General features: G+C 37.5%; 1 protein-coding gene and 1 long non-coding RNA gene across 7 annotated transcripts; one reads left to right on the top strand and one right to left on the bottom strand.

The window, feature by feature from the left end:
- Positions 1–9,769: 9,769 nt before the first annotated feature.
- On the bottom strand, positions 9,770–13,018 carry LOC132605639 (disease resistance protein RPP13-like). The gene is made up of 2 exons (XM_060318813.1): positions 10,542–13,018; positions 9,770–10,025 (listed from the first exon to the last, which is right to left on the bottom strand). Exon 1 carries the CDS (start codon positions 13,016–13,018, stop codon positions 10,547–10,549), a length of 2,472 nt encoding a protein of 823 aa, XP_060174796.1. The 3' UTR covers positions 9,770–10,025; positions 10,542–10,546.
- Positions 10,649–16,895, top strand: LOC132605640 (uncharacterized). Of its 6 annotated transcripts, none has more exons than XR_009569262.1 (7): positions 10,651–10,787; positions 12,212–12,497; positions 12,675–13,643; positions 13,806–13,916; positions 15,344–15,484; positions 15,603–15,811; positions 16,505–16,895. It is a non-coding gene; the product is annotated as an uncharacterized LOC132605640 (long non-coding RNA). The 6 variants fall into 6 exon arrangements; XR_009569264.1 differs by lacking the exon at positions 10,651–10,787 and adding an exon at positions 12,004–12,142 and having other exon boundaries at positions 12,675–12,781; XR_009569261.1 differs by lacking the exon at positions 10,651–10,787 and adding an exon at positions 12,004–12,142.
- The last annotated feature ends 663 nt before the right edge of the window (positions 16,896–17,558 follow it).

Here is a 17,558-nt window from a genome sequence, read left to right as displayed (position 1 = left end):
TGAGGAAGATCAAGGCTAGTGAGTACTCAGTTGTGGATCAGTTGCAAAAGACCAATGCTCAAATTCCTATTCTCTCTTTGCTTTTGAGTTCAGATATGCACAGGAATGCACTGTTGAGGATTTTGAATGAAGCATATGTTCCAAGCGAAACGACTAGTGAGGCGTTAGCTGGGATGATTGAGCGCGTGCTTGACAGTCATCGAATCAGCTTCGATAATGAAGAATTGCCGCCGGAAGGATGTATGCATAACAAAGCACTCTATATAACTGTCAAGTGTCGTAATATGTTTGTGGCTAAAGTATTGATTGATGGGGGTTCTGGACTCAACATCTGTCCATTAGCAAGTCTGAAGAAGATCGGATATAATGTTAGTGAGCTCAAGACCAGTGATATGAATATTCGAGCATTTGATGGGGCTCAAAGGCGCCCTATTGGGGAAATAGAGTTGAAAGTGTTGATTGGCCCTGTTGAATTCATTATGGATTTTCAAGTACTTGATATTTCCACGACATACAACATGCTGTTAGGTAGACCGTGGATCCATTTGGCTGGGGCCGTACCATCTACTTTGCACCAAACTGTCAAATTCGAGTGGGATCAGCAACAAATATGTATACACGGAGAAGGAGATACGTCTTTCTATCTAGAGCAATCCACCCCATTCGTCGAGGCAGAAGGAGGTTTCGACGGAGCAGCTTACCACGCTTGGGAGGTTGTGAATGTCACTAAGGAGAGTGAAGTATGTCAAACTCAAGAGTTCAAAAGATCATGTGCCGCAATTATGGTTGCAAAAGAAATGGTGAGAAATGGGTACCAACCTGGATTTGGGCTAGGGAAAACACTAAATGGGCGGGTTGAGCCAGTCGTTCTCCCTACGCAACAATTTACATTCGGTTTGGGATATGAGCCAACTGAGGAAGAAGTGAAGAAAGCACGAAAGAATAAAAGGAAGGAGATTGCATTGCCAAAACCTATTCCTACCATTGATCAAACTTTCTCAAAACCTTCAGATCTGATTGTTGAAGTTGCCTATGATGATATCGTGGAGGGAGTCAAGAACCTGTTCGTCGAAGATGAAAATGATCATGCTGCGATAATCAAAGACTTTGCTGAAATATTGACTTTATAGGCTGCTGAGCCAGGACCTGAGTTGCAGGATTGAACTTCTATCTTAGCCCCGGTTCGCCGGGAGTTTCAGTATTTTCAGTTTAAATTTCCTTTTGTAGTAGGCCGGAGGCATCAACTAGAACATTTAGTTCCTTTTGTCATGTTGCCTCTATGTTTTGTTACGGCCTTTTTAAATTAAGATTCTGTCATTTTGTTTGTAACGAACTACGTTTGGCCTGACTTCCTGTTGGATACGTAGGCAGCCCACATCGGGTTCGGCCACTTTTTCAAAATATTTCAGTGTTTTTGTTGTATGAACGAACTACGTTTGGCCTGACTTCCTGTTGGATACGTAGGCAGCCCACATCGGGTTCGGCCACTTTTTCAAAATATTTCAGTGTTTTGTTGTATGGGTGGAACTACGTGTGGCCTGATTTCCTTTTGGATACGTAGGCAACCCATATCGGGTTCGGCCCCCCCTTTATTAAAAAACAAAACAAACTCAAAAATCTTTATTTTTACCACGAACTACGTCTGGCCTGATTCCTTTGGGATACGTAGGCAACCCGAGGCGGGTTCGGCCCTTCTATCTTAAAATTTTTATCTTCAGTTTGTCCAAACATTTTGGTTCTTATAAAATACATAAGGATTTTTATACAAGACTTGGTCTTCCCACTACTTAAATTCATGTGTCTTAGTATCTTGAAACTGGGACAAATTTTTGAAATCGGTCAAATCACTTTCAAAAATTTTTCATTACAACTTTCTCACTTTTCGATCGTTTAGAACCAAGCGTTTCCAGGACTTGAAACTGGGACAAATTTCGAAGTCGGTCAAATCACTTTCGAAAACTTTCATTATAAGTTCTTATTTTTCATTTGTCCAGAATCAAGCATCTCTAAGACTGAAACTGGGACAAATTTTTAGAAGTAGCATAAAAGTGGTCTTAAACAAAAGTCCATCCATATTTCTAAAATGTGAGTAAATTCAAAAATTGAGTCTTCTTAATCATGTTACATATTAGAGCCACTAAGTATTTCCTTTCAAAGTCATCTAAATCTCATTACTTTTATTTTCAAAATACATTTTTTTTATAACTGAAACTCCCCGGCAAAGCAAGATATGTGGTGAGACATCGAAGAACGCGGACGCGACCGAGACAAAAGTCAATTCAAGGGCCAAGTTTCCCCGACATGCACAAGTCAACCAATTTTCTTTTAAACTCACAATTTTTCTTTGTTGAGACAGGTCCAATTAACATGAACACGGTGCATGTATTAAATTATGAGCGTGATCAAAAAGTTAACTTTCTTCAAAATGCAAGTACTCTTCAGCGTGGATGCAAAGGTAGCTTATGCCGAACGGTGGGCGTCGTTCCACTCATCACGAAATTTCAATTGCAACAGTGGACACAAGTTCATCTTCTCAACCAAGGGCTGTAAGTATAATTCTTTCAGACCCAACTATTTATTCTTATCACTAACAATTGTTTTAGCTCGTGACATTCATCGATGGATCGAATACATATAATCATGGACACTGACCTTGATCACCTGCTATTGGTTAGAATTCCTCAATTTCGTCATCACTTCATACATGTTCAAATCATTATCAAATTCTTTTAGAATGAAGTATGTTAATAAGATAACAAGATCGAAATATTGCATCGTATATCAAATTGTGGGGTTAATTATAGATTTAACCCCCGTCACAATGGGACATCGAGTAAGATGTGGATATCTTTTTACAATATTATCTCTAAAGTGGACGTGGATTTACATTTATATTGTGGATACGAGTATGGGAGTGGGAGTAGAATTATATTACAAAAATATACATATAATTGTAGAAAGTGGATACAGATTTATGTTTCGAAAGTAAAAGTGAATTTATTTTTGCGCCGTATAATGCAGACGTGAAAGTAGATGTAAATTTACTGTTGTACCGTATAATACGGACGTCAAAGTCGACGTGGATTTATATTTTGTACCGTGAAATGCGGACGTAGATTTATATTTTGAACTGTGAAAGTGAACTTGGATTTATTTTTCTGCACACTGAAAGTGGATGAGGATTTACATTTTTTGCACCATGGGAAGTGGACATGACATAGGCACCCACCTTAGAATGCGGGTATTTCAATGTTCAAATTAGGCACCCACCTTAGAATGCGGGTATTTCAAAAGTTAATTTAGGCGCCCACCTTAGAATGCGGGTATTTCGATTTTTAATTTAGGCACCCACCTTAAAATGCGGGTATTTCAAAATTCAAATTAGGCACCCACCTTAGAATGCGGGTATGTCAATTTTCAATTTTAGGCACCCACCTTAGAATGCGGGTATTTCAATGTTCAATTTAGGCGCCCACCTTAGAATGCGGGTATGTCAATTTTCAATATAGGCGCCCACCTTAGAATGCGGGTATTTCGATTTTTAATTTAGGCGCCCACCTTAGAATGCGGGTATTTCGATTTTTAATTTAGGCACCCACCTTAAAATGCGGGTATTTCAAAATTCAAATTAGGCACCCACCTTAGAATGCGGGTATGTCAATTTTCAATTTTAGGCACCCACCTTAGAATGCGGGTATTTCAATGTTCAATTTAGGCGCCCACCTTAGAATGCGGGTATGTCAATTTTCAATATAGGCGCCCACCTTAGAATGCGGGTATTTCGATTTTTAATTTAGGCGCCCACCTTAGAATGCGGGTATTTCGATTTTTAATTTAGGCACCCACCTTAAAATGCGGGTATTTCAAAATTCAAATTAGGCACCCACCTTAGAATGCGGGTATGTCAATTTTCAATTTTAGGCACCCACCTTAGAATGCGGGTATTTCAATGTTCAATTCAGGCACCCACCTTAGAATGCGGGTATGTCAATTTTCAATTTTAGGCGCCCACCTTAGAATGCGGGTATTTCGATTTTTAATTTAGGCGCCCACCTTAGAATGCGGGTATTTCGATTTTTAATTTAGGCACCCACCTTAAAATGCGGGTATTTCAAAATTCAAATTAGGCACCCACCTTAGAATGCGGGTATGTCAATTTTCAATTTTAGGCACCCACCTTAGAATGCGGGTATTTCAATGTTCAATTCAGGCACCCACCTTAGAATGCGGGTATGTCAATTTCAATCAAGGCACCCACCTTAGAATGCGGGTATGTCAATTTCAATCCAGGCACCCACCTTAGAATGCGGGTATTTCAATGTTCAATTCAGGCACCCACCTTAGAATGCGGGTATTTCAATGTTCAAATTAGGCACCCACCTTAGAATGCGGGTATTTCAAAAGTTAATTTAGGCACCCACCTTAGAATGCGGGTATGTTCAATGTTCAATTCAGGCACCCACCTTAGAATGCGGGTATTTCAATGTTCAATTCAGGCACCCACCTTAGAATGCGGGTATTTCAATGTTCAAATTAGGCGCCCACCTTAGAATGCGGGTATGTCAATTTTCAATTTAGGCGCCCACCTTAGAATGCGGGTATTTCAATGTTCAGTTCAGGCACCCACCTCCGAATGCGGGTATCTTATATTTCAAGTTCAGGCACCCACCTCCGAATGCGGGTATCTTATATTTCAAGTTCAGGCACCCACCTCCGAATGCGGGTATCTTATATTTCAGTTCAGGCACCCACCTCCGAATGCGGGTATCTTATATTTCAGTTCAGGCACCCACCTCCGAATGCGGGTATCTTATATTTCAAGTTCAGGCACCCACCTCCGAATGCGGGTATCTTATATTTCAGTTCAGGCACCCACCTCCGAATGCGGGTATCTTATATTTCAGTTCAGGCGCCCACCTCCGAATGCGGGTATCTTATATTTCAAGTTCAGGCACCCACCTCCGAATGCGGGTATCTTATATTTCAGTTCAGGCGCCCACCTCCGAATGCGGGTATCTTATATTTCAAGTTCAGGCACCCACCTCCGAATGCGGGTATCTTATATTTCAGTTCAGGCGCCCACCTCCGAATGCGGGTATCTTATATTTCAAGTTCAGGCACCCACCTCCGAATGCGGGTATCTTATATTTCAGTTCAGGCACCCACCTCCGAATGCGGGTATCTTATATTTCAGTTCAGGCACCCACCTCCGAATGCGGGTATCTTATATTTCAGTTCAGGCACCCACCTCCGAATGCGGGTATCTTATATTTCAGTTCAGGCACCCACCTCCGAATGCGGGTATCTTATATTTCAAGTTCAGGCACCCACCTCCGAATGCGGGTATCTTATATTTCAGTTCAGGCACCCACCTCCGAATGCGGGTATCTTATATTTCAGTTCAGGCGCCCACCTCCGAATGCGGGTATCTTATATTTCAAGTTCAGGCACCCACCTCCGAATGCGGGAATCTTATATTTCAGTTCCGGCATCCACCTCCGAATGTGGATTCAACTTTCGAAGCAGGGATTGCAAGTGTAACTTCTCCAACCCTGCCTTATTTACATATATTTCTTTATTGCTAACATTTGTTTTTAGCTGATGGCTTTTGGCAATATCAAAGTTGGCATCACACATCAAATCGTGGAACTATTTCTTCGGCAGCGAACTGGGGCAAGTTGTCGGGAAGGATAATCAAACTTCCCGACACGGGTCAAAGATCTACCTCGAACACTCGTCTCTAATTGCAAGTATTCTCTTGCGTTCCAGCAATTCAATTTTCAGAATTCTAAAGCTTCTATCACAATACCCAGTGTTATCATAATTCAGCACTGGGACAATATTTTGCAAGTTTTGCGCCAATTGGGGTTCAAATGTCGTAATTGTCCCAGAACTACACTCGACCTGATTCTCGTATAGCCCGAGATATGTAGGCAACTCAGAGACCGGAGTCCGGTCATAATCCTCTCAAGTTTCCTTTAGCCGGGACAAAATAGGCTACTGAGTCAACGTCTTTGCCCGACAACTCTTTCATCATTATCGGGCAAAGAGGGACAAGTTGTTGACACCCAATTTTGTCCCGCCTCTCTGCCAAAATACCTATTTTTAAGCTTCTAATATTTTTTGAAAAAAATAAAATATATATATTATGTTTACTATAATTATTAGCCTCTTATCAATACCGACACTTTATTATTCTATTATAATAATAATAATTATTATTATTATTTATTAATATTATTATAATTCACAATTCTTATCATTTCGGCATTTTTACCAGCTTACGCATTTATCTTTGCATAATTAAATAATAGTATTTATTTAGTGCGGATTTTCAAAGAAAAATAATATATATTATTACACGGCTATTATAACACCATATGATCTTATTACCCGAGTCTAATAATCACACATTTTTGGTATTAAGTAATATTTTGTCACCCTCGGTATATTCATTAATTAAATGGGTCTTTTATTCAAATTTAAAGCCAAACTATTTCTTGCACTCGGTCCGCATTTTGACTTACCGGACTCCAAATTAAAGCCCGATTGACTCTTGGTAATTTTAGGACTAGTCCATATCCCTTGTCTCAATTTTTTAGAATAATCCATGTTTAATTTACTGGTCCGTTCTTTTAATACCCGGTCTAAAATTTGACCCGGTCCACAAATGGACCGGGTCCAATTCATTTTTCAGCTGAATAAGGAAACCCTTTTAGGGTTTCCCCATCACTTTCCTCCTTATCACCGCCGCACCCCCTCCCTTTCTCTCCCTTTCCCTTTCTCCCTCTTCCACCTCATCGCCGTCAATTATCACCACCATCACCACCGTCGTCACCTCTACACCACCATCTCCCCATCGTTCTCTTCCTCCCCTTCATCCTAAAACCTAGCCGCCGCACACCCTTCCCACTGATTCTCTCTCCCACGCCTCCACTACACCCCTGACACCCCACTTCCCTCTGCTCCCTTCGTCTCCCATCTCCCCCACGTTACCTTCTGTCACTCCACTTCACCTTGTCTCCACCCACGCCTCTGACTACACCACGTGACCTCACCTGCCATATCCACCACGCCTTCCTGTTCCCCACGCCACTGTTGCCCCCACTTCGACGCTGTCCCCGTTTCCTCTTTCTTTTTTCAATACAAAGGTCAAAAGACCTATAAATGGTGGTAGGGTTGAATCGAAAAGGGAGGATTTTTGGGGATTCACAAAGTTTCCCAAGAACAAATTTTGTTTAGCTGCAGAAATCCCCTAAAGTTTTGAGTTTCTTTTAATCGCTTCAAATTCACGTCTAAAATTATCAAGTCTTCATCAGTTTTTAATATCGTTTGGATATTCATTCGAAAACAAAAGATTATTCTGATTCCTTTTTGTTCCCTGCAACTGATTCGAGTCCGAGTAAATTTGAAACCAGAGTCTCAAGTGTTTCGAGGTGAATCGAAGACCCCCGTACCCACTTCGCTGCACCCGGAGAAGCCCTGTCCGTAGTCCATTCTAAACGATAAGAGCAGTTCTGGGCCGAAGCCCAGTAGCCCATAAATTACAGCAGGCCAATCCACAGCAATACCAAAAAAGACTGCTGGGCCGAAGCCCAACAGCCGAGAGATCCAACAGCCCCCAAAATGGGTTGGGTCCATTTAATTTGCACTTTCTTATTTCATTATCATTTGATGTGTATTATGTGACTAACTTTTTATTGTTGTTCTACTTTTAGTTAGATGAATTCGGTAAGATTAGTGGCTTAGTTTAGTATAATGGGTAGTCAGTTAAAGAGGACTAACAATTAATTCTACGAGTTATTCTTTTCTTTTCATGTTAAAACTATTTACAAACTCTAATACTTATTTGGAATAATTGATTTGCAAAATGGCATGACTATATATTTTAAATAAAGGGAATCACATTTTATCATAAATGTTTCAAAACGTCACTAATACGCAATTATAAGTATATTTTTAAGTAACTCTTCAAGTTTTGAATCAATCACGCATATTCTTAATTAAGCATAGTTGATAAAGATACTAAAAAATAGATAAAGGAAATCTATTAACTATTTTGTATTTTTATTCATAAACTGAAAATCAATTAATACCTCATTACTTAGTTCAAATATTTATTAAAACATTGCATAAATTCGCATCTTCTTCTACTTATATGTAAGTTATCATGTTTTGTAAACTCCATTCTTATTATGCTACTTCCTTTAAAACTATGAGCAATTATTATAAATTTTATTCTAAGGTTTCCCTTTATACAAAGCATTGACCTTATTTTTAATAGCTTTATTATTAGAAGTCTTTTATAAGTCTTATTATAAACAATATTTTAAATATTCTTCTACATAAATTATTATATTTTCTACAAGTCTTATTTTTCTTTTAAAAAAAATAACATCACTATTCTCATGCAAAGTTTTAACAACATTTATAAGTCTCAACATTTCCTTTGTGAAATTATTATATTTCTCTACAAATTAGTTCAAGCGGTATTATTATATTTTTTTCTGGAACCTTAGTAATATAAGCAAACCATTTTTTCTTAAAATTCAAACACTATATTCAATCTAATTAATTAACCTAAGTTGGTCGGATAACCGTAAGTTAACGGATTCTAGAGGATGCCTAACCCCTTCCCTTTAGGATAATATAGAGCCCTTACCTAGAATTACACTTGTTAAGCAGACTATTAACTGAGGTTTAGTTTTAACTTTGCCTTAGTTAACATTTAGATGTCCTAATTCATCGTTAAATTAATTAGGTGGCGACTCCTTAAAAAAATAAACAGGAATCACCAATACGTCATACTCCTAAATCGACCCGGTTAAAATGGGGTGTGACAGGGAGAGCACTAACCAAAAGATAAATAAGGAAAATTGTTAATTAATGGATTAGATCAATTGCAGTTCCCACCAACTCTAGCTTAAACAATTGAATTGAAGCATTGCACTTAATATAAAAAGAAGACCGCAACAGAAGTCTTCTATAGAAAATACGAAAAAGGGCATAAAATGCCCCTGAACTATTATTTTTGGTACAATAATACCCTTCATCCACCTTTCATGCTAAAAATGTCCCCCCCCCCCCCCCCCCCCCTTCAATCTTTTAGCTCTAAAATACCCTTATTTTTAACGACGTCCTGTGAAATTAATCTTAATGAATTTATTTATTATGCCGTCAACTATTACTCCCTTTGTTTCAATGTATGTGAACTTTTCCGGATTACGAGAGTCAGACTTTACAAATTTGACCGTAAATTTTGACATAGATTTTTCAAATTTGTAATTTTTTTTATATATATTTAGAAACTACATAAAAAAAACACTATAAGTCATGGTAATTTATAATTCAAATAATTTTAAAAAAAATATAAGAAAAACGTGGTCAAAGAACTACCTCGTTGAAATCCCAAAATAAATTGAAACGGAGGCAGACAGTGGCAGTGGCCATTATTCAACTACCCCGAGATAGAGCGAACCCATAAAATACGTTATAATTAACTTCATTAGCCAATCGATAACTAAATAATAGTAGAAGTTTAATAAATTTCAACATAGTAGTCATAGATAACAATATCTGAATAATCTTCCCATGCTGAGTCATAATCCTCAACAAATACATAACCCGTGATGGAAACATCTAAGAATCTCTATCAGATAGGCCCCGCATGATAAGTAAAGTCTAAAAATTAAAAAGCATAAGCTAGATGAAGGATCTGCATTTCAGCAGTAAAAGAGAGTAAAGGACACCATTTTTGCAGAACAATTAATTAAAACAACACAAAATCATTCTTGCATAAAATCCGAGAAACAATTCTATTCAAACCAATTCACACACTCAATAAAACCAAAAATAAAAGGAAATTAAATATTCAAAAACCAAAGCAAAATATTCAAGTTTGAAATGAGCTCTCATTGACAATCCTGAAATCTGATTAATGCTTCTACAATGTCAATTTCTTCAAGTGGCTCATAACAATACCCACATCTGCCATTTTATTTTCCACTAATAGCTAGTTGCTTCTCCTGTTTCACCCAAATTGTAAGACATAAATAATAATTAGTATTCAATAAAAGACAACAGATTTATCAATTACCTAAATTAAAAAGTAATTATAATGTTCACTTAATGGTGAGAGTCATTCTCTATAAAATTATATTTAACTTCATATTCGTTGCTCTAACCAATAGTGAAACCGTTTTAATAATTTTTAGTATTCAAATTTTCATCAAGAAACTCTCCAATGTACTATTAGTATTGTTATTATTAATTTGTAATTGTAAGATGTATGCTTTTGAAGTTATTTTCATTCACCTACTGAACACCAACAAATCTTTTTTTAGGAAAGTATACCATAATTACTTCTCAGCCATAATTAATTTACTTAAAGCCAATTAATTGTAATAGACTTTTATTAGTAAGTTTGTGATGTTAAAAAAAGAAAAAAGAAAAAAAAAGTTAAACCTAATACTAAGAGATGTGCGGCAGAATGAGTAAAAGCAATAAAAGAAATGGTGATTAGGGAATTGGGATCTTGTTACCTCTGCTATTCTGAAAAAGGCCGAAATAGGATATCAAATGTGCTTGAAACGCTCCACCAACAATCAGATTCCTTCAACCTCTCCACGTCTTTCATTCTCTCTGGAATCTCCTTTAGATTGTAACAGTTGTAGATAGCAAGACCTTTAATCCGAGGCATTGCACTTGTGCCTAAATTCCATCTTTTTAGGTGGAGAATCTCTTCAAGACGAAGGAACTCCAGTTGACTGAAGCTGTTATCACTGCAGGTAATTTCTTCTCCAAAATAAGCTGCATCTAATTGGAGATCCCTTAGGTTTGGCAACATTCCCAGAATAGGCATCGGATCTTCCATGAGTCGTGAGTACTCAAGGGTCATCATTGTGATTGAATTTGGAAATGGATTTGACGGGGGCAGTTTTCCTATTATCCCATATAACCCCAATTTCTGGAGCTTTTGACAAGAACTAAGAAATTCTAGGGCTGGGAATGATTCACCACCAGCACATCCCAATTCGAGAGTGCTAAGGCTTTTCAAGCTGCTAATGTTGTTTAGGGAGTAAGATTTCTTAATTTCACCCATGCTTAATTCTCGAAGATTGACTAAATCAATAGGGTTAACATCTCGCCACTGATCACAACAAATGCCTCTAAGAACTTGAAGACTTGTGAGTTTGTTTATATCTTGCAGAGGTTCTGAATATCGAACGACTAAATGTCTTAGATTTACTAGGTTAGCTATCTCAGGAGGTAGTCGGGATACTCTATCAGGAGAATCTGCCCGGAGTGTCAGTAAATTCTTGAGGTTGCCTATGGAGGAGGGGAAATCACAATAACCTGTAAAGCCTAAGTATCTGAGGCTGTACAAACTTCCTATGGAATCTGGTAGTGTAAATCTGGCATAACCATTCTCCAAGTATAACACATATAAATGTTGGAACATATTGCGGAACTTTATTCTGTCCAGCTCAAGACCTCTTTGGTCACAGAATGTAGCTGACCTTAAGTTCAATCTGGAAAAATCAAGAGTGAGGTACCTTTCTCCTTGACCATGGATGGTATGTCTGCGGCATGAGGAGGATATGGATTGATTTCTCGGACCATAAGTGTCAAGGAAGTTTGCCTCCAATGCCTTTTCTATGGCAAGATCCCGAAGTAGATCATGAATCCTACATTCAGTAACTTCTTCCCAAAATGTCTTTACCACTTGAACCAAGCTTCGCCTTATCAGCTCATTCAGGAAGTCTTGAGCTACATCCTCCATTCTTTCTTCCTCTCTTGGTATCAATCCATCGGCCATCCACAACCACATTAGGTTTTCAGCTTTAATCTGACGATCTTCAGGAAAAATACCCAAGTAAAGAAAACAGTGTTTGAGCACAGTTGGCAAATCATTGTAGCTCAGTGATAGTATGTCCGAGATTTCAATGAAGTCATCTTTCACACGTCTCCAAAGGTGTTCCTTCACCCTTTCCCATTCTTCTAGCCTCCTTTTATGTGCTCTTTTGGCCACATCCGCATTGCGCGTGGTAATAATAACTCTACTTCTATTATTGCTATCTGGAAGTGCTCTTTCCAGACTTTGCCATGCTTCTCTCTGCCATACATCGTCGACCACCACAAGGTATTTTTTCTCTTTCAGTAGATCCTGAAGGTGCTTTTCTAGATCTGTGATTGTCATCTTTTCTAGCAGATCTAGAGTTTCCCTGTCACGTCCTTGGATGGATTTGATGATATCCTTTAGGAGATCGATGGTGTTATACTGTTGAGAAACACATACCCAAGCACGTGCATTGAAGATACCGGTTAGGCTAGGGGAGTGGTAGAGATGTTTTGCAAGAGTAGTCTTGCCTAACCCACCCATGCCATAAATGGAGATGACGGTTCGGCGTGGCTCTTCTTTGACAAGTTCAGCAAGCAATCTTTCTACGACATCCTCAAAGCCAACAAAAATCTGATCCTGCTTATCCATGTAGGAGGTAGTTCTCCTCAAGCCAGATCTCTGATTGTTTGGCCTATAATTATTTGGTCCTTCTCCTACATTATTGATATCTCTAATACCATAAGTCTCTCGTTTGCGAGAGATATCCTTGATTCGCTGCTTGAGGGATTGGATCTCCTTGCTAACGTTGGAGAATTTGGTCTCCTTCCTGCAGATGCAAGCGCAAGCCTTCAGACGACTAGCAAGTCCATCGCCATCACCTTCAGCAGCCTTCAGACGATTAGCAAGTCCATCGCCATCACCTTCACCTGCCTCTAAGCTGTAAGTCTCTAGTATAGCGACAGAGTCATTAGCAATCTCGTTAATTTCAAACACCCATTGTCGAATTGTATGATCTTCAACTTGCTTTTGCTCTGCATCTTTGAGGAAAGACTGCATGAAGAGCAGCTCCTTTCTCAGCCACATCACATCCTGTCTCAGACTTCTGCGCAGGGAAACTTCCTGTATGAGGAAATCCCCCAGTTTTTTAACTGCATATGACACAAAGCCATCAACCATTTTCAAGAATCTTGATATTTAGTATGCTCTGCTGAAAAAAAGATTGGAAGGAAGCTGGAGAAAGAGAAACAGTGACAGAAGAAATAGAGATAAAATTAAGATCAAGTTGAAGAAACTGAAGCTGTTGATTGTGAGTTTGATAAGAAATGAATATTGTTTTTGTGTTAATGAATTGAGTGTTTAAGATGGTCCATTTATAATGTGATTAAAGCATAAAAAATCCGACAGATAAACATGGGGCTTGTGGAAAAATATATGTGGGGAAAAGTTAAAAGTAACAATTATATGTGTTATACAGTGGTCCACCACCTAATAATTTTGTTTGGACAATAATGGTCCACCACCTAATAATTCTGTTTGGACAATGATGGGAAAAATGATAAAGAAAAATTAGAGCAGTGAAAGTGAAATGTGTACCATTTGATACTTTCAGAAAAAAGAAATATACGATAAAGATGGTATTGATGATAAGAGTTGATGTAATGGCAAAGCTATCAGGAATCATCGATCAGTTGGCATTGCTCTAGTCCGTTGATAATATTTAATAGGAGAGGCAAACGCATGTGATGACCGGAAAATTCGTATTTAATAAATAAAATATAAAGACAACAAAAAATTAAAGCAGGTGATTTGATTTGCTGTTTTGGAAAGATGGTATTGTGCTTTTGGGTTTTGTCTTTATCTGGGTGTTTTTTTTTTCTTTTTTCGAATTTTGTGCTTCAGTTACAGGGATTTCAATTTGGTTTTCGTGTTATATACTTATTCGTGAGTTAATCCAAAGCTGCAGTTGAGATCAATTAAGCAATCTCAAGCATTATCAATTGAATAGCCACCTCATTAATTTTGGAACTAACAGTCATCATCATAATCCACCCCATCTTCTTCGCCTTCTGTATCGGTTAGTTCATCACCGCTTCAATTTCTGATTTGTGTTTTTATAAATACTTTTGATGCATTCACTGTTTGTTGCCTTATTCTGTCTTCTGAGAACGAATATTGAATTTTGCACATTCAGCTCTTGCTGAATAGTTAAAAGTATCAAGATAAGCATAGGCAAGCTTTCTAATATATACTTGGATGTAACCGTGCTTGGGTAGCAGACCATGGAGATAAAATGGGCTTGGACGGCGGAGCTTGCTCAGCTGCGTGTGTCTCCATGTAGTTATACGGTAGTTTAAGTGCAACGAGAATTTTTGGAACTTGGCAGGGTTTCTAGAAAATGATAGGTAAAGTATTAATACTTGAAATTTTAATGTCCAATAGAAGGAGATTGAAGATAAGTACAATGACAAAGGTTCTGTGGCACATTCGGTTTCAGTAAAGTGTATCTGTTTGACTCCAACCAGATTCCAATGAGATTGCATTCTTAATAAAATGGAAAAAGCTAGCTTTATTTCCACTTCCAATAGAAGTCATTTACCTGCAAAATCTAAGTCGGTTCATAATGTGTTAAAGTAATCAATTTTAGGTTGCTAAATTGTTTATGGTTGGCTGCATATTCTGCTTTGCTAGCATCATATTCAAGTGATCAGATTCAATTCTTAATCTTAATTCTTTTAATGCTGTTGTGGCGTAGTAGGTTTAAAATTTTAAATGACACCAAAATGGTTATCAGTAATGTATTACAGAACTTTATCCTCTGAAGAAGTGAGAATTTTACTCGCTATATTTGAGAATCTTTGAGATCTTTATTCCTTAATTTCTTAATTTCATATTTGAGAATCTTTGAGATCTTTATTCCTTAATTTCTTAATTTCATATAAAGGATTTGATCAATAAAATATGGTTGGGAGTTTTTTAATTAGCCGAGTTGGACAGTAATGGAGGGCATTGAGTTGTTAAGATGTTTGACTTGCAAAGACTTTTTCTGTCCATGAAGACACTAAAATGAAATGAGAGAAGTAGATCCATTCGATAACTCATGGAGCCACAAAACTTGCTCTGCTGGCATTCTTTCTCCAAGGTTTTAGTTTCCAAGAGGTTAAAAAAACTTAGAACAGTAGTACTTCCTGGAATGTCTCCAAAAGGAGTGAAGTTTCGAACGTGTTCTTAAAAAGCACAAATAATAAAAAGGAAAAAAAAAAAAAGAAGAAGATACCTACCTACTGTGATGTATCAATGATTCCCAATAACATCTCCAATTCTTTTCATGTATGTTTGTTTTTCACTTCGGGTTTTATCCATCTTCTACAATGTCTTAGCCCATGATATTCTAATTTAACCCTCTTGAAAGCAGCCTCACTCTCAGTCGCTCTATCCCCCTTAGCTCTTTTATTTCTTTCTTTTACCTCTAATTTAGATTTTTTTCCTTCCTTTGAATTTCAGGATTAACTGAGGAGCCAGTTAAAAACTTTGGCAAAGGAACCGTAAGAGGCGGAAGATTATGAAGCATATATACTAGAGTATCACCGAGGACTTAAGAGTTCTTGATCAGAGATTCTTCACTGCGGCATTTGTAATTATTAGGTAATTTTATTGCCCTTGAGCTCGATATTATGCATTTTCTTCTCCTTTTCTAACAACTTCTTATAAGAGAAGTCAAAAATAGATGTATTTAAGTTATGATTTCTGTCCCATATTGTAGAATGAGCACCTATGCAATGTTGGGGAGTACCGAGCAATCAAGCCTCAGAAGGTTGGTAACATTGTCAAGGATGAGACGGTCTTCTTAACAGCTGTTCTGTTACTAGGGTATTCTTTTCCGTTAGGGTAGCATACATTTTCAAGTGCTGTTATGTGCATATGAAATGGATTCTGCATCATTTAGCCCCAGAACGCTCATCTCCTTCAAGGGTAAGTGTTTTTTGTTGCTTCATGCTTTGATTTCTCTCCTAACCGTATTTTATTTGTTCCTGTTATGACACAACTGTGTGTTCTAGGGACAGTTCTTTGTGGTTTGAGCCAACTAGTTTCAATTTTGACGTGTTATGTATGACATTCTCTATCCATCTACTTTTGGTTATTAAGCTTGACCTTTGTAAAGTTCTTGCTTCTTGAAGTCATCTTTTGCCATTATTTTTTTGTCCTATTGGTTCGTTAGTGATCTATTTCCTTTCTTATGAATTTAGGTGCAAATGCATTAGGCACATTTGCATTTACCACTCCTCATATCATGCTATTCTGTTTTGCACTTACTCTGTTATGGAACTCGCTTTAAAGCATTTAGAGGCATGTTGTTCTGAATGATAGAAATCCTTCGTTCCGTTGTCGATTTGTTCTGGTGAGGTGTATTTAAATTAGTTACTTTGAGAAATAGAAAAAAAAAATGAAAGACGAAAAGGATAGAGGGCCAAACCAGCTATTTGAAATTGGTAGACGTTTAGAGTCACGTGGTGTATCTCATGCATTTAAGATGCAGTTAATGTCTCTTTTGCCCGTCATACACAGTTTGAACAAAAGGGGATTGTATTGCCATTTGAGACCATTTCTATATATTTTTCTGTTCCACGGAGTTTTTCGGTTGATAAATAGCATTTTTCTTTACAGAGCTGGAGTAGAGATATCAACATGGACAGCGAGTAAGGCTAGCAACGAACCCCAACTCTTGCGAGTTTGTCTTGAGTGCTGGTGTGGAGATTGAATGCATCAAGTATTTTCTATTATGCAGGTTAAAGCGGGCATAACATAATGTAAGGCTTTGGGTGCTTTGTCTCTTTTATAAGTAAACATTTCCTTGAAGGAAATTTCCACTTTGTTACAGCTAAACTTCAGAATTATATTGCTCATTCACCTTTTATGACCAAATACTTAGACAATCCAATGACTTGGTTGTTCACTTTAATCTTTTACACAATGGAGGGGTACACAGATATTCCTTTGTTATTTAGACATGTTGTATCATTTTATTATATATGAAATTATATGGTTCGTACTGTTTTATCATGTAGAATCAATATATTTTATGACTCATTTGCGCACAGGCAACACTCATCTAGTTCCTACTATATAAAGGGGCTAGAAGAATGAGAAAAGATGAAGACACAAATTTAGAAGCATTTGCAAAATAGCAACTTTGAAATCTCTCTTCCAATTTATCATATGCAAAATGCTAAAGAAGTAAACTCGTTCGGTATTTATGATACAAGACTACACTCAAGTCACCTTTCGAGTCACAAAGTACCTTTCACTTGATCTTTCAAAATTCAAGGGCACTATTATTCTTTTGATCGAGAAATAGACGCCGATACTAGAATGCTAAAATCTTTAATTATACACATCATGACATCAACATCAATTGGAACGTGTATGGGGTTGTACGATTCATTGAGATTAATGCGTATAATCAAAGTAGTTAGTATATTAAGTAATTAATTTATTTACGTAATGGGCGCTTGAAAACACATCGCATTAACTTTTCTAATATTTTAGTCGAACATTTTCAGTGGTCAATCATAACATATCGTAATTCGAATGTCTAAATAAAATTTACTGACAAGTTTAATCGGATGTCGATGTATTTCTCCTTAGCATTAATACTGAAAACTTTTATGACCACAATGTTGAAATTGAAAATTTATCATGTAGGCATTTAGCCGTAGGT

The sequence above is a fragment of the Lycium barbarum genome, chromosome 8, assembly GCF_019175385.1.
Source record: "Lycium barbarum isolate Lr01 chromosome 8, ASM1917538v2, whole genome shotgun sequence".
Taxonomy (NCBI): domain Eukaryota; kingdom Viridiplantae; phylum Streptophyta; class Magnoliopsida; order Solanales; family Solanaceae; genus Lycium; species Lycium barbarum.
This window is presented reverse-complemented; position numbering and strand designations above follow the sequence as displayed.